Here is a 19,835-nt window from a genome sequence, read left to right on the forward strand (position 1 = left end):
ACGCGTCTTATAGACTCCCCGCAAAATTGTCGACACAGGTTGCTCTCAGTGTCAGCCAAAATGAAAAAAGCTACTTCAGCGCCCCCGTAGTTGAGTTTGGCATCATTAATTGACCGTTGATTTTTATACCTACATGATCCGATGTGACATAAAATTTCAAAAACTTCTCTCAAAATAATCTGCTGTCTCAACATTCCCTAATTCAAGCATTCACTAGATGAAACTCGTGAAATGCGACAACAGCAGATTTGTATTTATTTTCAGCCGCCGAAAAACCGAATATCATCCCTGTGCCAGGCCATCTCGCAGTAGAACTAGTCGCGTCGTTATCGCAAATGCTTTTTGGGACTCTCCTTCCTTTTGTTATCATTCTCGGATGCAACGTAATCATCATCAAGACGGTCAGGAAAGCTTCTGCGGAACGTACAAAACTGAGTAAATCCAAAGGTCAAGGTCAGCAGAAGAGGACCGAAGAAAGCCACCAAATGCTCATGCTCATTTTCGTCAGCTGCGCATATGTTGTGACGTCATTTCCGTTTCGATTGTACGTCACTCTGACGGACCTACCAGGGATTGGGGATATCTACAAAGCTCAAGACGCCTATTGGAATCTTCGTTACCTTGTCCAAATCAACTTTGTTTACAATGTTTGGTTGTATAATTACGCGATTAATTTCTATCTTTACTGCATAGGTGGAGGGAGAAAGTATAGACAGGACGCATTAGAAGTTTGTAAGGAGTTCCTCTTTTGTTTCAGAAAGCCTAAACAAATTGGTCTTCCTAAACAAATTGGTCTTAGAAGTAAATAATCGCGTAAAGATGAGTAACTTGTTTGAGGAACTTTTCAGGCACAAATTGATAGTCCCAGGCACCATCGGCTAATTATGATGAAGAAAATCATGATTTGCCACAGCGCTCCTCGAACGAGCATGCATTAAATCGCGGCTTCCACCTGGGATCATGATCGCGTTTAACAGAATCACTCGTTTGCGGTGGTCATCACAGGTGCCAGCTTTACGAATCGGCAGCGACGGAAAAGATGCCACAACCATCTACCATCGCAGAACAGGCCACTGTGGCCTACGTTGGCGCCTAAAACGAATAGGAGTAAGCGATACAACAAAATGTCAATGCCAGACAGCTGGGCCGGGTTGTTCAAAACACGTTTTGTCACTAACGCTGGCGTTATGTTTTGAACTCCTTGGCCCAGACTACATCTTACATGACTGCCCCCTGCACCAGGAATTACGACAGAAATTAGTCTGGCCGCAGACACCAAGTCGTGGAAAACTGTGGGTAACACAGCATGACCTAAAAATGATAAGCCGCTTCATCTCCGCCACAGGACTGAAGTTATAGTTGTGGCAGGTTGAAAGCAGAATATGAAGAAGAAGGCAGCGACCTGCGGTCGGTTTCGAGCCCCACGGAGGGTATCGGAAGTGCGTCACAGTTGAGTTCGTCAGGCGAGTGAAGAAGTCAATCCCCAAAGAATCCATCGTCTCTTCTCCGGAGAATGAAATTACGTCATAAAGTGTATACAGTGCCTTATTCAACAGACACTGTTGAAGCAGATTGAAGAAAGCACGATTGTAAAAAGCATAAATTTATTTTAGAAAGTGCTACATGTACATGTAAATATAAGATATCAAAATCAACAAATCAAAATCAACAAAACTGGTGAAATATACAGTATAAAATATGTTTGAGATTTTACTTTCCAACCAACCTTGTTTTTACATCAGCTCAATCTAAATAAATCACAGACCTTGGCAGATTTCATAGGGTGCATCTGTTTTAGTGCCATGCATTTGATTGGTGAATCTTAGACCTTTGAGTGAGGCAGTGCATTTAGTAGCGCTTTATAACGAGCCACTAACGTATGCAATTCAGGGTGGCCCAGTTGAGGTAGGAATGCACATGAAAATAAAAAATACCTGAGACATATGAGAATGAGCGCAAAGGGATGTCCCGTTCGCAATTTGAGAAGTTTAAAAAATCTGAACGCCGAAAGCAACACTTCCTAGCATTTCAGCCGTACATCGACTTCGATAGAAGATGTCCCCTACTACACACTGAGAGATGGGGGCTTACTCTCGAGACCCGTCCAATAACAAACCTCAGGAATTCAAATCTGAACATACCCTTTACATAAAGATATGGCTATGTGCAAGCTCTCTGTCGATCAGGTTCCCTTACTATTCACTTATCAGAAACATACATACAGAGTTGCAGGTTATGATCTTCTCACAAAGATGTGCCACGCAAAAAGGAATGGGGCCCAAATTTTGCCCACAAGGCAAATTCTCTACACTCAACAGTTTTCCAGTCGTACGGGGAGTGATGTAATGCTTTGACAGCGTTTGCGGTTGCTGTGAATTAGAGTGAATTAGAATAAATCTTGTTCAGGAGCAGTTTGACAGCCATAGTTCGTGTACTTTTCATCTAAATGTGTCTACATGATATCGCGAGTTCCGTAATTAACTTCCTTTACCACACTCTCGCGTCTGGATCTTACGCGAGACCCCATTTCAGTTTAACCCCTTATCATATCCCTAACATCCCTAACCCTTAATATTCCTTACCCTTACCCCCTAATACTAATCCTAACACGCTAATCTTAACCTTATAATCGCTAAAAAACGCCTAGATCAAGTAACAATGAGATTTACGTAAAAGTAGCCTGACCAAGATCAAAACTTCACATCAGTTGCTGCTTTCCCATCATCACCAGTCAAACCGCCATTGTCGTGGTACTTAGCACTGTTTCTCGATCTAGGTGGCTCAGGCTCTCGCTTCCGACAGCAGCAACACCAGACTACGCCTACGACAAAGAGAGCAGCCGCCAGGCCAATGAGTGTTCCAGCGACGGCCCAGAATGCATCACCTGTACAAAGAAAACAATCATAATTTAAAAGCAAACTTCCGAGGGGGAATTACACCATGTAAGTAATCAAGTATGGATTTATCTATACGTGCTGTAATGCATACTTAAAAGAGTCGTTCGATTTAATATTCTGTATTGCAGGGTTGACTTTACGTGCCACCTGAAAAGGAAATCACTTACGGTAGTTAAACTCTTCGCCTTTTGGTTTCTCCTTTTCTCCGCCTTGGCCACCAGGTTTTACTGTCGTTCTGGGTTCATCGGTAGGTTTCGATTCTTGAAGTGCATAGCTCCCATCGTAGTCGAAGTTCCTACACGTCGGAAAGCCTTTCGGAGGTTTCGGGATTCTGTCTTTGCCTTCTCTCACCATCATCGCCATACCGTCATTGTTGTGCATTTCGATGTGACAATGCAGGATCCATACGCCGGGGTTGTCAGCCTTGAAGCGGATGATCACATAGCTGCTGGTTGGAACGATGATGGTGTCCTTGAGAGGGGGTTTCTTCAGGTTCAAACCAGGGATGTTGTCCCCGACCCACGTACTGTCAGACCAGGTGGCGGCGTTACAGAACGACTTTGTCCTATCTTTGTTGCCGTGGCAATTGATATCCAAGTTGTCTCCAACGATCTTCCCAGTTGTGCTATTGTACTGCGCAAAACCTTGTTTGACCACGTAAAAGCTGTGTCCGTGCAAATGCACCGGATGGCCCCATCCATTTCCTTGACCCATGTTCAGGAAGACCATCTGCACCGTGTCGCCGTAGTTGATATCCAAGTGGTAGGCGCAGACACAGACCTTTTCTACGCCACATTTCTCTGGATCACACCCCCAATGCATCTCGTTCATCTGTCCGAGTGGATTGACCTGAGGATGATGAAAGGCCCGGCCGTTCACAGATCCTGGAGTCCACCCTATTCCAGGAAAAGCAAAGTTGAGGAAAAACTGCTTGTAGCTCGAGCTACCGGCCTTTGGGGCATCGCCTTCCTTTCCACGGAGTTGATCAACGCTGATGCACTCGGTGTTGGACCCTTTTGGATAATATGTGAATGGACAATTCAGAACTTTGCAAGGTTTTGCCGGAGTACAAGCCCGCCGTGATGTGGTTGGTTCATCATGCGAATCAACACCCTGGTAGTTCAGAACGGCTTCTGCAATGTGATTCACGCCAACTTCCAAGGTCTGTGCGCGGATCATGTAGTTCTTTACGGCTTGGTTTGCCTCTAACATGACGTCGTACCTCTCGCCAGGATTGATGATGAAGGATTCAACCGGGATGGGTTCAACATCGAAGCCATCTGTAGCTACAGCGATCAGTTCGTGTCCATCAACAGAGAATCTAAACGGGTACAGTGCTCCTGCATTGATCACACGTAATCTGTAGTTGCTCCCTTTCTTGACCTTGAACTTGGTCAATGGCGCACCATTGTGGGTGGTGGGCGTATCATACCATCTTCCAAGACCGTTGATGAGGCCAGATTGGAAACGTAACTTGCTGAACATTCCTCCATCATGGCTTGCTGTTGCATTGATCTCTGTTGTCCCATCAAACAGTCCATATGTCATCTTGAAGAAGTTCATCTCAGAGCTCCAATCGTGGTTGTAGTCCTGAAGCTGAATCACGTGTTCCTCTGGTTCAGGTTTGTTTGGGACCGGCTTGTTTTTAATTATAAAAGCACCATATATCCCCATTGTGCGCTGGTTACCCGCGTGGGCATGGTACCAATAGGTTCCGCCAGGCTGCGTGATATTGAAGTTGTGAGCGAACGTTTGACCAGGGTAGATCGGGCATTGCGTGACGAAGCTAACGCCATCGGCGTATGGTGTCCCCTGCTGCATGATGCCGTGAAAATGGATTGATGTCGCGGTTTCTGTCATATGATTCTTGACATGCACTGTTATGTTTTGACCTTTGTAAACGGTCAATGTTGGTCCAGGCAAGGTTCCATTTACGAGATACAACATCCGTGACTCGGGGTAGCCGTCTGCAACAATGACGTCCGATGTGTTGACTGGCGTTGAACCGGTGTAGTTGTTCGTCGGCGAGTGGTAATAGATTTTTCCGTTCGAGGGAACGGTCATCTTCTTCATGTGAACAGCAGTCAAGGCCACCACGATGTGAAGCCAGTATTCGCATGACTTCATATCTGGTCGACAGGGTTCAGAGGGCGGGATAAACTCCATAGGTCTTTCTACAGCTTGTACTGCAACCGCCATTATTATAGCGGCTGCGCAGACAGCCAACAGGGCCTTTTCCGCCACCATCCTGAAAGTATAGAAGAACCAGACCCGTAAACATTTAATTGATTCATTTTGTAGTTTCCCTGAAGTTGGCGCAAGAGAGATTTCACATGAGTCAATAAAATCTGTCCTGTGCAGTCAACCATGGAAGGATTATGATTCTGCTGGCGTCAACTTAACCGAGAGCGCTTGCTCTTCAATTGACCCACTCTGTATAGAGACTATGACCGTCAATGACTAGATAAACGCTATAGAATCGTTTAATTCTCATGGCATTTCAAACTTTTACACCAATAGCCGTATTGTCACCTGGCCATTTACGAAAATCTAGCTTCAAGCTTTCAACTTTTATTGTATTCATGATTTTATGCGTGTCCTGGTTGGGCCACAGCTTTACAATTCTAAAGATTTCCCAGAGAATGGTAACGGGTACTCCTGCACTGTGTTAACATGTCAATATATTATCTTGAACTGTGTCTGCCACATACACATAGCAACGAAGGAGTACATGGCTTGATATCATGTCTATGTAGGCCTATAATCCGTGTGGAGATCACAGTGTCAGCAAGGCACAGTCCTGCGCTAGCAGACGACCACAACAAATTTGAAAACTAAGGCAGATTCAACAGCGAATAATTCCTGTTCTGTCGACATGGGTTTGCTGTTAGATATTTCTAAATGATAACTTGAACACGTCTGTTAAGACGTTTATATTGGTGTAGCCGTCCTGAAATAAAGTGAACGCAACTTTGGTAGCCCTATGCCTAATTTAGGTTACACGTTCTACCATAACTGCCTTTGGTTTCTACTGGATGAAGGAGTCTGGGCCTGAGAACCCCGGAAACTACATGTGTACAAAAATCTAATTTAGGTCACCTCAAATGTGACGTTATCAAGAGACCTCGAAAAGCGTGGATCAAATGCGACTTCGAATAGAACGCCATCGAGGTGTGTATACGATTTTAACCTGCTGTACATTTTGTATCAACTGGCTAAAAGTGGCTGTCATTTCCCTGAAAACGTCTGCCACGGTGTCCGATCATAAAACAAAATTATAATCGATGTACGCGATATCGCTTGAGTATCACTAATTTGGTTGTCATATTCGCAGTTAATCTGGCAAATGGAAGGGGTGGCGGATGATCACATCAGATGCTGCTACCCCTGATGCTTGCCTTTTACAACTGCAGCAGTAATCACCACCACGATGAGATGTGCATGAGAGAAATCGCGTACGAATAAAACGATTTTGTCTTTCATTGGAGACCGTGTCTGCTGGCTTAAAAGATTTTCAAAATCCCAACATCTATTTTTAAAAGTCTAGAAACCAGCGAATGCGAGGTCTCTTTCTCGGAGAAAAAAAAACGATTCGTAAAATGTAGTTAGGCTTGTTTTGTAACCGTTTGTGCGAACGACAAAGTACGGAATACGAAGGTCTAACGTGTCAAAGTTGTCTTCGAGTCCTGCGCGAATTCATTAATGTGACACTCGTTGATAGCTTTCAAATCGGGTCAGCAACAGAAGGAATCAGGAATGGATTTTGCGAAAACGACCGTCGTCCGTAAAATACATTTAATACATACTTAATTCTCCGTCGCCCGATTTTTCGATTAGTATTGCGTCTTGTTGATAAAAATCCTCGTAAAATGATTACTGCCAAAGTTAATCCAAAAGTCACTCCTTGCTATCTCTCTCTCCATCGAAGTGTGACACGACGGCTACGGGTAACTTGTTTACAAATCGACACGGACTGAATCTTGACACCAACAAAAGGTTGTTCGAAAATTTTTATTGAAATATGGAACACGCGATATTCGATTATCGATTATTCAGCAGATGAATGCTCTTCAAGAAACCATTTCAAAAACAGAAAGCCAAAATAATTGTTCACAGGATAGGTTGTCTGGGAGTATTTGTATGGTCGGTTGTGTTTTTTAGTCCTCCAAGTAAACATTTGGCACACAGTGTATTGAACATCAAGTTACTCTTATTTCACCGACCTCAGACCGGCTCTGTATATTAATTCAAGCAGATGTTCGCACAGTACGGTCATTCAGCGCGATTTTGTTTGATTTATATAGACAATAGATTGGCCACGCCAACTAGCTCAATGTTAATGACATCATGCCCCATCTTGGCCTTTGTTTCGATTTGGTAGTAATTAATAAAACGGTATTTGGTTTGTCAAATCCATGCTACCGTGGGCCATCATAAAATATATGAGGGGTGATTTAATGTAGTCATTTCATAACTGTCCAGTCGCTGGCGATAGTCTAATCTGCACGTGTCTTTCTCTCACTCTCCGGTTCCTCAACCCAGCTTCCGAACTCACAGGTCAAAAATATTTGCACTATCGTCAGGGTGACGATGAAGCTGAAACCTTGACCCTCAGTGCGGAAAATAACAGACGCAAAAAGCGCGATCCAAATCTGATACATCACAGAAGCGCATTGGGCCGCTATTGCCAACTGCTGCAAGGTCCCGGTATCAACACATCTAGCTTTATACACCAAATAGCCACACACCAAGAAAATTGTAGTACTTTTTGGAGATCCGGTCGACGAGCACTGGAAAACAAACCAGTTCAGCATGCCCGACTTGGTTTCATGCTTGCCGAACAAGTTAAGAATTCTGCTTCGTCTGGCGAGGTAGATAAAGTACAGCTTTAGCCATTCACCAAGAGCAGAGATGTCATATTGGAATTGAAATATATATGAATGCATGATTTGCTTTCTGTGTCATAATTATTATCAAAACGAAACTCGTTTTGAACTGCTGTCAGTAATGCCCAATGTAAGAAAGGGATACTGGTTACCGAAGAAGAAGGCAGCGACCTGCGATCGGTTTCGAGCCCCACGGAGGGTATCGGAAGTGCGTCACAGTTGAGTTTGTCAGGCGAGTGAAGAAGTTAATCCCCAAAGAATCCATCGTCTCTTCTCCGGAGAATGAAATTGCGTCATAAAGTGTATGCAGTGCCTTATTCTACAGACACTGTTGAAGCAGATTGAAGAAAGCACGATTGTAAAAAGCATAAATTTATTTTAGAAATTGCTACATGTATTGTAAATATAAGATATCAAACTCAACAAAACTGGTGAAATATACAGTATAAAATATGTTTGAGGATGTGTTTATATCCATTCGTTTTACTTCCCAACCAACCTTGTTTTTACATCAGCTCAATCTAAGTAAATCACAGACCTTGGCAGATTTCATAGGGTGCATCTGTTTTAGTGCCATGCATTTGATTGGTGAATCTTAGACCTTTGAGTGAGGCAGTGCATTTAGTAGCGCTTTATAACGAGCCACTAACATATGCAATTCAGAGTGGCCTCTAGAATTCCAACCAGTTGAGGTAGGAATGCACATGAAAATAAAAAAAACCTGTGACATGCGAGAAGCAGCGCCAGGGGATGTCCCGTTCGCACTTTGAGAAGTTTTAAAATCTGAACGTCAAAAGCAACACTAGCATTTCAGCCGTACATCGACTTTGATAGAACATGTCCCCTACTACACACTGAGAGGGGGGGGGGCTTACTCTCGAGACCCGTCCAATAACAACCCTCAGGAATTCAAATCTGAACATACCCTTTACATAAAGATATGGCTATGTGCAAGCTCTCTGTCGATCAGGTTCCCTTACTATTCACTCATCAGAAACATACATACAGAGTTGCAGGTTATGATCTTCTCACAAAGATGTGCCACGCAAAAAGGAATGGGGCCCAAATTTTGCCCACAAGGCAAATTCTCTACACTCAACAGTTTTCCAGTCGTACGGGGAGTGATGTAATGCTTTAACAGCGTTTGCTGTTGCTGTGAATTAGAGTGAATTAGAATAAATCTTGTTCAGGAGCAGTTTGACAGCCATAGTTCGTGTACTTTTCATCTAAATGTGTCTACATGATATCGCGAGTTCCGTAATTAACTTCCTTTACCACACTCTCGCGTCTGGATCTTACGCGAGACCCCATTTCAGTTTAACCCCTTATCATATCCCTAACATCCCTTACCCTTAATATCCCTTACCCTTACCCCTTAATACTAATCCTAACACGCTAATTCTAATCTGATAATCGCTAAAAAACGCCTAGATCAAGTAACAATGAGATTTACGTAAAAGTAGCCTAACCAAGATCAAAACTTCACATCAGTTGCTGCTTTCCTATCATCACCAGTCAAACCGCCATTGTCGTGGTACTCAGCACTGTTTCTCGATCTAGGTGGCTCAGGCTCTCGCTTCAGACAGCAGCAACACCAGACTACGATTACAACATTAGTAGCCACCAGGAGAATGAGAATTCCAGCAACGGCCCAGAATGCATCACCTGTACAAAGAAAACAGTCATAATTTAAAAGCAAACTTCCGAGGGGGTATTACGCCGTGTAAGTAGTATGGATTTATCTATACGTGCTGTAATGCATACTCAAAAGAGTCGTTCGATTTAATATTCTGTATTGCAGGGTTGACTGTACGTGCCACCTGAAAAGGAAATCACTTACGGGAGTTAAACTCTTCGCCTTTCGTTCTGGGTTTATCGGTAGATTCTTGAAGTGCATAGCTCCCATCGTAGTCGAAGTTCCTACACGTCGGAAAGCCTTTCGGAGGTTTCGGGATTCTGTCTTTGCCTTCTCTCACCATCATCGCCATACCGTCATTGTTGTGCATTTCGATGTGACAATGCAGGATCCATACGCCGGGGTTGTCAGCCTTGAAGCGGATGATCACATAGCTGCTGGTTGGAACGATGATGGTGTCCTTGATAGGGGGTTTCTTCAGGTTCAAACCAGGGATGTTGTCCCCGTCCCACGCGCTATCAGACCAGGTGGCGGCGTTACAGAACGTCTCTGTCCTATTTCTGTTGCCACGGCAATTGATATCCAAGTTGTCTCCAATGAACTTCCCAGTTGTGCTATTGTACTGCGCAAAACCTTGTTTGACCACGTAAAAGCTGTGTCCGTGCAAATGCACCGGATGGCCGAATCCCTTTCCTTGACCCATGTTCAGGAAGACCATCTGCACCGTGTCGCCGTAGTTGATATCCAAGTGGTAGGTGCAGGCACATACCTTGTCTTCGCCACATTTCTCTGGGTCACACCCCCAATGCATCTCGTCCATCTGTCCGAGTGGATTAACCTGAGGATGATGAAAGGTCCGGCCGTTCACAGATGCTGGGGTCCACCCTATTCCAGGAAAAGCAAAATTGAGGAAAAACTGCTTGTAGCTCGAGTTACCGGCCTTTGGAGCATCGCCTTCCTTTCCACGGAGTTGATCAACGCTGATGCACTCGATGTTGGACTCGGTGTTGTTCTCTTTGGGATAATATGTGAATGGACAATTCAGAACTTTGCAAGGTTTTGCCGGAGTACAAGCCCGCCGTGATGTGGTTGGTTCATCATGCGAATCAACACCCTGGTAGTTCAGAACGGCTTCTGCAATGTGATTCAAGCCAACATCCAAGGTCTGTGCGCGGATCATGTAGTTCTTTACGGTTTTGTTTGCCTCTAACATGACGTCGTACCTCTCGCCAGGATTGATGATGAAGGATTCAACCGGGATGGGTTCCACATCGGAGCCATCTGTAGCTACAGCGGTCAGTTCGTGTTCATCAACAGAGAATCTAAACGGGTACAGTGCTCCTGCATTGATCACGCGTAATCTGTAGTTGCTCCCTTTCTTGACCTTGAACTTGGTCAAGGGCGCACCATTGTGGGTGGTGGACGTATTATACCATCTTCCAAGACCGTTGATGAGGCCAGATTGGATATTGAAATTGCTAAACATTCCTCCATCGTGGCTTGCTGTGCCATTGATCTTTGTTGTCCCCTTGAACATTCCATATGCAACCTTGAAGAAGTTCATCTCAGAGCTCCAATCGTGGTTGTAGTCCTGAAGCTGAATCACGTGTTCCTCTGGTTCAGGTTTGTTTGGGACCGGCTTGTTTTTAATTATAAAAGCACCATATATCCCCATTGTGCGCTGGTTACCCGCGTGGGCATGATACCAATAGGTTCCGCCAGGCTGCGTGATATTGAAGTTGTGAGCGAACGTTTGACCAGGGTAGATCGGGCATTGCGTGACGAAGCTAACGCCATCGGCGTATGGTGTCCCCTGCTGCACGATGCCGTGAAAATGGATTGATGTCGCGGGTTCTGTCATATGATTCTTGATATGCACTGTAATGTTTTGACCTTTGTAAACGGTCAATGTTGGTCCAGGCAAGGTTCCATTTACGAGATACAACATCCGTGACTCGGGGTAGCCGTCTGCAACAATGACGTCCGATGTGTTGACTGGCGTTGAACCGGCGTAGTTGTTCGTCGGCGAGTGATAATAGATTTTTCCGTTCCAGGGAAAGGTCATCTTCTTCATGTGAACAGCAGTCAAGGCAACCACGATGTGAAGCCAGTATTCGCATGACTTCATATCTGGTCGACAGGGTTCAGAGGGCGGGATAAACTCCATAGGTCTTTCTACAGCTTGTACTGCAACCACCATTATAATAGAGGCTGCGCAGACAGCCAACAGGGCCTTTTCCGCCACCATCCTGAAAGTATAGAAGAACCGGACCCGTAAACATTTAACTGATTCATTTTGTAGTTTCCCTGAAGTTGGCGCAAGAGAGATTTCACATGAGTCAATAAAATCTGTCCTGTGCAATCAACCATGGAAGGATTATGATTCTGCCGGCGTCAACTTAACCGAGAGCGCTTGCTCTTCAATTGACCCACTCTGTATAGAGACTATGACCGTCAATGACTAGATAAACGCTATAGAATCGTTTAATTCTCATGGCATTTCAAACTTTTACACCAATAGCCGTATTGTCACCTGGCCATTTACGAAAATCTAGCTTCAAGCTTTCAACTTTTATTGTATAACTGCCTTTGTTTCTACTGGATGAAGGAGTCTGGGCCTGAGAACCCCGGAAACTACATGTGTACATAAATCTAATTTAGGTCACCTTAAATATGACGTTATCAAGAGACCTCGAAAAGCGTGGATCAAATGCGACTTCGAATAGAACGCCATCGAGGTGTGTATACGATTTTAACCTGCTGTACATTTTGTATACACTGGCTAAAAGTGGCTGTCATTTCCCTGAAAACGTCTGCCACGGTGTCCGATCATAAAACAAAATTATATTATTCGATGTACGCGATATCGCTTGAGTATCACTAATTTTGGTTGTCATATTCGCAGTTAATCTGGCAAATGGAAGGGGTGGCGGATGATCACATCAGATGCTGCTACCCCTGATGCTTGCCTTTTACAACTGCAGCAGTAATCACCACCACGATGAGATGTGCATGAGAGAAATCGCGTACGAATAAAACGATTTTGTCTTTCATTGGAGACCGTGTCTGCTGGCTTAAAAGATTTTCGAAATCCCAACATCTATTTTTAAAAGTCTAGAAACCAGCGAATGCGAGGTCTCTTTCTCGGAGAAAAAAAAACGATTCGTAAAATGTAGTTAGGCTTGTTTTGTAACCGTTTGTGCGAACGACAAAGTACGGAATACGAAGGTCTAACGTGTCAAAGTTGTCTTCGAGTCCTGCGCGAATTCATTAATGTGACACTCGTTAATAGCTTTCAAATCGGGTCAGCAACAGAAGGAATCAGGAATGGATTTTGTGAAAACGACCGTCGTCCGTAAAATACATTTAATACATACTTAATTCTCCGTCGCCCGATTTTTCGATTAGTATTGTGTCTTGTCGATAAAAATCCTCGTTACTGCCAAAGTTAATCCAAAAGTCACTCCTTGCTATCTCTCTCCATCGAAATGCGACACGACGGCTACGGGTAACTTGTTTACAAATCGACACGGACTAAATCTTGATACCAACAAAAGGTTGTTCGAAAAGTTTTATTGAAATATCGAACACGTGATACATCGATTAGTCAGCAGATGAATGCTCTTCAAGGAACCATTTCAAAACAAAAAGCCAAAATAATTGTTCACAGGATGGGTTGTCTGGGAGTATTTGTATGGTCGGTTGTGTTTTTTAGTCCTCCAAGTAAACATTTGGCACACATATGTATTGAACATCAAATTACTCTTATTTCACCGACCTTAGACCGGCTCTGTATATTAATTCAAGCAGATGTTCGCACAGTACGGTCATTCAGCGCGATTTTGTTTGATTTATATAGACAATAGATTGGCCACGCCAACTAGCTCAATGTTAATGACATCATGCCCCATCTTGGCCTTTGTTTCGATTTGGTAGTAATTAATAAAGCGGTCTTTGGTTTGTCAAATCCATGCTACCGTGGGCCATCATAAAATATATGAGGGGTGATTTAATGTAGTCATTTCATAACTGTCCAGTCGCTGGCGATAGTCTAATCTACACGTGTCTTCCTCTCACTCTCCGGTTCCTCAACCCAGCTTCCGAACTCACAGGTCAAAATATTTGCACTATCGTCAGGGTGACGATGAAGCTGAAACCTTGACCCTCAGTGCGGAAAATAACAGACGCAAAAAGCGCGATCCAAATCTGATACATCACAGAAGCGCATTGGGCCGCTATTGCCAACTGCTGCAAGGTCCCGGTATCAACACATCTAGCTTTATACACCAAATAGCCACACACCAAGAAAATTGTAGTACTTTTTGGAGATCCGCTCGACGAGCACTGGAAAACAAACCAGTTCAGCATGCCCGACTTGGTTTCATGCTTGCCGAACAAGTGAAGAATTCTGCTTCGTCTGGCGAGGTAGATAAAGTACAGCTTTAGCCATTCACCAAGAGCAGAGATGTCATATTGGAATTGAAATATATATGCATGCATGATTTGCTTTCTGTGTCATAATTATTATCAAAACGAAACTCGTTTTGAACTGCTGTCAGTAATGGCCAATGTAAGAAAGGGATACTGGTTACCGAAGAAGAAGGCAGCGACCTGCGATCGGTTTCGAGCCCCACGGAGGGTATCGGAAGTGCGTCACAGTTGAGTTCGTCAGGCGAGTGAAGAAGTTAATCCCCAAAGAATCCATCGTCTCTTCTCCGGAGAATGAAATTGCGTCATAAAGTGTATGCAGTGCCTTATTCTACAGACACTGTTGAAGCAGATTGAAGAAAGCACGATTGTAAAAAGCATAAATTTATTTTAGAAATTGCTACATGTATTGTAAATATAAGATATCAAAATCAACAAAACTGGTGAAATATACAGTATAAAATATGTTTGAGGATGTGTTTATATCCATTCGTTTTACTTCCCAACCAACCTTGTTTTTACATCAGCTCAATCTAAGTAAATCACAGACCTTGGCAGATTTCATAGGGTGCATCTGTTTTAGTGCCATGCATTTGATTGGTGAATCTTAGACCTTTGAGTGAGGCAGTGCATTTAGTAGCGCTTTATAACGAGCCACTAACATATGCAATTCAGAGTGGCCTCTAGAATTCCAACCAGTTGAGGTAGGAATGCACATGAAAATTAAAAAAACCTGTGACATGTGAAAAGCAGCGCCAGGGGATGTCCTGTTCGCACTTTGAGAAGTTTTAAAATCTGAACGTCAAAAGCAACACTAGCATTTCAGCCGTACATCGACTTTGATAGAACATGTCCCCTACTACACACTGAGAGGGGGGGGGGCTTACTCTCGAGACCCGTCCAATAACAACCCTCAGGAATTCAAATCTGAACATACCCTTTACATAAAGATATGGCTATGTGCAAGCTCTCTGTCGATCAGGTTCCCTTACTATTCACTCATCAGAAACATACATACAGAGTTGCAGGTTATGATCTTCTCACAAAGATGTGCCACGCAAAAAGGAATGGGGCCCAAATTTTGCCCACAAGGCAAATTCTCTACACTCAACAGTTTTCCAGTCGTACGGGGAGTGATGTAATGCTTTAACAGCGTTTGCTGTTGCTGTGAATTAGAGTGAATTAGAATAAATCTTGTTCAGGAGCAGTTTGACAGCCATAGTTCGTGTACTTTTCATCTAAATGTGTCTACATGATATCGCGAGTTCCGTAATTAACTTCCTTTACCACACTCTCGCGTCTGGATCTTACGCGAGACCCCATTTCAGTTTAACCCCTTATCATATCCCTAACATCCCTTACCCTTACCCCTTAATACTAATCCTAACACGCTAATCCTAATCTGATAATCGCTAAAAAACGCCTAGATCAAGTAACAATGAGATTTACGTAAAAGTAGCCTAACCAAGATCAAAACTTCACATCAGTTGCTGCTTTCCTATCATCACCAGTCAAACCGCCATTGTCGTGGAACTTAGCACTGTTTCTCGATATAGGTGGCTCAGGCTCTCGCTTCAGACAGCAGCAACACCAGACTACGATTACAACATTAGTAGCCACCAGGAGAATGAGAATTCCAGCAACGGCCCAGAATGCATCACCTGTACAAAGAAAACAGTCATAATTTAAAAGCAAACTTCCGAGGGGGTATTACGCCGTGTAAGTAGTATGGATTTATCTATACGTGCTGTAATGCATACTCAAAAGAGTCGTTCGATTTAATATTCTGTATTGCAGGGTTGACTGTACGTGCCACCTGAAAAGGAAATCACTTACGGTAGTTAAACTCTTCGCCTTTCGTTCTGGGTTTATCGGTAGGTTTCGATTCTTGAAGTGCATAGCTCCCATCGTAGTCGAAGTTCCTACACGTCGGAAAGCCTTTCGGAGGTTTCGGGATTCTGTCTTTGCCTTCTCTCACCATCATCGCCATACCGTCATTGTTGTGCATTTCGATGTGACAATGCAGGATCCATACGCCGGGGTTGTCAGCCTTGAAGCGGATGATCACATAGCTGCTGGTTGGAACGATGATGGTGTCCTTGAGAGGGGGTTTCTTCAGGTTCAAACCAGGGATGTTGTCCCCGTCCCACGCGCTATCAGACCAGGTGGCGGCGTTACAGAACGTCTCTGTCCTATTTCTGTTGCCACGGCAATTGATATCCAAGTTGTCTCCAATGAACTTCCCAGTTGTGCTATTGTACTGCGCAAAACCTTGTTTGACCACGTAAAAGCTGTGTCCGTGCAAATGCACCGGATGGCCGAATCCCTTTCCTTGACCCATGTTCAGGAAGACCATCTGCACCGTGTCGCCGTAGTTGATATCCAAGTGGTAGGTGCAGGCACATACCTTGTCTTCGCCACATTTCTCTGGGTCACACCCCCAATGCATCTCGTCCATCTGTCCGAGTGGATTAACCTGAGGATGATGAAAGGTCCGGCCGTTCACAGATGCTGGGGTCCACCCTATTCCAGGAAAAGCAAAATTGAGGAAAAACTGCTTGTAGCTCGAGTTACCGGCCTTTGGAGCATCGCCTTCCTTTCCACGGAGTTGATCAACGCTGATGCACTCGATGTTGGACTCGGTGTTGTTCTCTTTGGGATAATATGTGAATGGACAATTCAGAACTTTGCAAGGTTTTGCCGGAGTACAAGCCCGCCGTGATGTGGTTGGTTCATCATGCGAATCAACACCCTGGTAGTTCAGAACGGCTTCTGCAATGTGATTCAAGCCAACATCCAAGGTCTGTGCGCGGATCATGTAGTTCTTTACGGTTTTGTTTGCCTCTAACATGACGTCGTACCTCTCGCCAGGATTGATGATGAAGGATTCAACCGGGATGGGTTCCACATCGGAGCCATCTGTAGCTACAGCGGTCAGTTCGTGTTCATCAACAGAGAATCTAAACGGGTACAGTGCTCCTGCATTGATCACGCGTAATCTGTAGTTGCTCCCTTTCTTGACCTTGAACTTGGTCAAGGGCGCACCATTGTGGGTGGTGGACGTATTATACCATCTTCCAAGACCGTTGATGAGGCCAGATTGGATATTGAAATTGCTAAACATTCCTCCATCGTGGCTTGCTGTGCCATTGATCTTTGTTGTCCCCTTGAACATTCCATATGCGACCTTGAAGAAGTTCATCTCAGAGCTCCAATCGTGGTTGTAGTCCTGAAGCTGAATCACGTGTTCCTCTGGTTCAGGTTTGTTTGGGACCGGCTTGTTTTTAATTATAAAAGCACCATATATCCCCATTGTGCGCTGGTTACCCGCGTGGGCATGATACCAATAGGTTCCGCCAGGCTGCGTGATATTGAAGTTGTGAGCGAACGTTTGTTCAGGGTAGATCGGGCATTGCGTGACGAAGCTAACGCCATCGGCGTATGGTGTCCCCTGCTGCACGATGCCGTGAAAATGGATTGATGTCGCGGGTTCTGTCATATGATTCTTGATATGCACTGTAATGTTTTGACCTTTGTAAACGGTCAATGTTGGTCCAGGCAAGGTTCCATTTACGAGATACAACATCCGTGACTCGGGGTAGCCGTCTGCAACAATGACGTCCGATGTGTTGACTGGCGTTGAACCGGCGTAGTTGTTCGTCGGCGAGTGGTAATAGATTTTTCCGTTCCAGGGAAAGGTCATCTTCTTCATGTGAACAGCAGTCAAGGCAACCACGATGTGAAGCCAGTATTCGCATGACTTCATATCTGGTCGACAGGGTTCAGAGGGCGGGATAAACTCCATAGGTCTTTCTACAGCTTGTACTGCAACCACCATTATTATAGAGGCTGCGCAGACAGCCAACAGGGCCTTTTCCGCCACCATCCTGAAAGTATAGAAGAACCGGACCCGTAAACATTTAACTGATTCATTTTGTAGTTTCCCTGAAGTTGGCGCAAGAGAGATTTCACATGAGTCAATAAAATCTGTCCTGTGCAGTCAACCATGGAAGGATTATGATTCTGCCGGCGTCAAATTAACCGAAAGTGCTTGCTCTTCAAGTTATACATATGCATGTTTGAGAGTAAATGCCAAACTAATAAAATATATATACCATTTTGTAAGTGTAACATTTTTATTGACTCACTCTGTATAGAGACTATGACCGTCAATGACTAGATAAACGATATAGAATCGCTTAATTCTCATGGCATTTCAAACTTTTACACCAATAGCCGTATTGTCACCTGGCCATTTACGAAAATCTAGCTTCAAGCTTTCAACTTTTATTGTATAACTGCCTTTGGTTTCTACTGGATGAAGGAGTCTGGGCCTGAAAACCCCGGAAACTACATGTGTACAAAAATCTAATTTAGGTCACCTTAAATATGACGTTATCAAGAGACCTCGAAAAGCGTGGATCAAATGCGACTTCGAATAGAACGCCATCGAGGTGTGTATACGATTTTAACCTGCTGTACATTTTGTATACACTGGCTAAAAGTGGCTGTCATTTCCCTGAAAACGTCTGCCACGGTGTCCGATCATAAAACAAAATTATATTATTCGATGTACGCGATATCGCTTGAGTATCACTAATTTTGGTTGTCATATTTGCAGTTAATCTGGCAAATAGAAGGGGTGGCGGATGATCACATAAGATGCTGCTACCCCTGATGCTTGCCTTTTACAACTGCAGCAGTAATCACCACCACGATGAGATGTGCATGAGAGAAATCGCGTACGAATAAAACGATTTTGTCTTTCATTGGAGACCGTGTCTGCTGGCTTAAAAGATTTTCAAAATCCCAACATCTATTTTTAAAAGTCTAGAAACCAGCGAATACGAGGTCTCTTTCTCGGAGAAAAAAAACGATTCGTAAAATGTAGTTAGGCTTGTTTTGTAACCGTTTGTGCGAACGACAAAGTACGGAATACGAAGGTCTAACGTGTCAAAGTTGTCTTCGAGTCCTGCGCGAATTCATTAATGTGACACTCGTTAATAGCTTTCAAATCGGGTCAGCAACAGAAGGAATCAGGAATGGATTTTGCGAAAACGACCGTCGTCCGTAAAATACATTTAATACATACTTAATTCTCCGTCGCCCGATTTTTCGATTAGTATTGCGTCTTGTCGATAAAAATCCTCGTAAAATGATTACTGCCAAAGTTAATCCAAAAGTCACTCCTTGCTCTCTCTCTCTCCATCGAAGTGCGACACGACGGCTACGGGTAACTTGTTTACAAATCGACACGGACTGAATCTTGACACCAACAAAAGGTTGTTCGAAATTTTTTATTGAAATATCGATCACGTGATACATCGATTATTCAGCAGATGAATGCTCTTCAAGGAACCATTTCAAAACAAAAAGCCAAAATAATTGTTCACAGGATGGGTTGTCTGGGAGTATTTGTATGGTCGGTTGTGTTTTTTAGTCCTCCAAGTAAACATTTTGCACACATATGTATTGAACATCAAGTTACTCATATTTCACCGACCTTAGACCGGCTCTGTATATTAATTCAAGCAGATGTTCGCACAGTACGGTCATTCAGCGCGATTTTGTTTGATTTATATAGACAATAGATTGGCCACGCCAACTAGCTCAATGTTAATGACATCATGCCCCATCTTGGCCTTTGTTTCGATTTGGTAGTAATTAATAAAGCGGTATTTGGTTTGTCAAATCCATGCTACCATGGGCCATCATAAAATATATGAGGGGTGATTTAATGTAGTCATTTCATAACTGTCCAGTCGCTGGCGATAGTCTAATCTACACGTGTCTTCCTCTCACTCTCCGGTTCCTCAACCCAGCTTCCGAACTCACAGGTCAAAAATATTTGCACTATCGTCAGGGTGACGATGAAGCTGAAACCTTGACCCTCAGTGCGGAAAATAACAGACGCAAAAAGCGCGATCCAAATCTGATACATCACAGAAGCGCATTGGGCCGCTATTGCCAACTGCTGCAAGGTCCCGG

At 43.9% G+C, this 19,835-nt stretch overlaps 3 protein-coding genes across 3 annotated transcripts; all 3 read right to left on the reverse strand.

Moving 5' to 3' along the window:
* Positions 1–1,587: 1,587 nt before the first annotated feature.
* On the reverse strand, positions 1,588–6,893 carry LOC135496841 (uncharacterized). The gene is made up of 3 exons (XM_064786387.1): positions 6,704–6,893; positions 3,065–5,145; positions 1,588–2,884 (listed from the first exon to the last, which is right to left on the reverse strand). Exons 2-3 carry the CDS (start codon positions 5,142–5,144, stop codon positions 2,691–2,693), a joined length of 2,274 nt encoding a protein of 757 aa, XP_064642457.1. The 5' UTR covers position 5,145; positions 6,704–6,893; the 3' UTR covers positions 1,588–2,690.
* A 1,327-nt stretch (positions 6,894–8,220) lies between these two features.
* LOC135497287 (uncharacterized) lies at positions 8,221–12,917 on the reverse strand. Its single transcript, XM_064787060.1, has 3 exons — positions 12,797–12,917; positions 9,624–11,668; positions 8,221–9,448 (listed from the first exon to the last, which is right to left on the reverse strand). The coding sequence occupies exons 2-3, from the start codon at positions 11,665–11,667 to the stop codon at positions 9,258–9,260; spliced, it is 2,235 nt and encodes a 744-aa protein (XP_064643130.1). The 5' UTR covers position 11,668; positions 12,797–12,917; the 3' UTR covers positions 8,221–9,257.
* Positions 12,918–14,232: 1,315 nt separating this feature from the next.
* Positions 14,233–19,110, reverse strand: LOC135497151 (uncharacterized). Its single transcript, XM_064786888.1, has 3 exons — positions 18,940–19,110; positions 15,684–17,734; positions 14,233–15,508 (listed from the first exon to the last, which is right to left on the reverse strand). The coding sequence occupies exons 2-3, from the start codon at positions 17,731–17,733 to the stop codon at positions 15,318–15,320; spliced, it is 2,241 nt and encodes a 746-aa protein (XP_064642958.1). The 5' UTR covers position 17,734; positions 18,940–19,110; the 3' UTR covers positions 14,233–15,317.
* Positions 19,111–19,835: the final 725 nt, after the last annotated feature.

This window comes from Lineus longissimus, chromosome 12 (assembly GCF_910592395.1).
Source record: "Lineus longissimus chromosome 12, tnLinLong1.2, whole genome shotgun sequence".
Taxonomy (NCBI): Eukaryota; Metazoa; Nemertea; class Pilidiophora; order Heteronemertea; family Lineidae; genus Lineus; species Lineus longissimus.

What these genes read in the sequence shown, in the direction of transcription:
- LOC135496841 (XM_064786387.1), bottom strand. Translation starts at nt 5,144, where the DNA reads ATGGTGGCGGAAAAGGCCCTGTTGGCTGTCTGCGCAGCCGCTATAATA. An exon ending in AGGCGAAGAGTTTAACTACC is followed by an intron (nt 2,885 to 3,064) that starts GTAAGTGATTTC and finishes TTCTTTGTACAG; the next exon opens with GTGATGCATTCTGGGCCGTC.
- LOC135497287 (XM_064787060.1), bottom strand. Translation starts at nt 11,667, where the DNA reads ATGGTGGCGGAAAAGGCCCTGTTGGCTGTCTGCGCAGCCTCTATTATA. An exon ending in AGGCGAAGAGTTTAACTCCC is followed by an intron (nt 9,449 to 9,623) that starts GTAAGTGATTTC and finishes TTCTTTGTACAG; the next exon opens with GTGATGCATTCTGGGCCGTT.
- LOC135497151 (XM_064786888.1), bottom strand. Translation starts at nt 17,733, where the DNA reads ATGGTGGCGGAAAAGGCCCTGTTGGCTGTCTGCGCAGCCTCTATAATA. An exon ending in AGGCGAAGAGTTTAACTACC is followed by an intron (nt 15,509 to 15,683) that starts GTAAGTGATTTC and finishes TTCTTTGTACAG; the next exon opens with GTGATGCATTCTGGGCCGTT.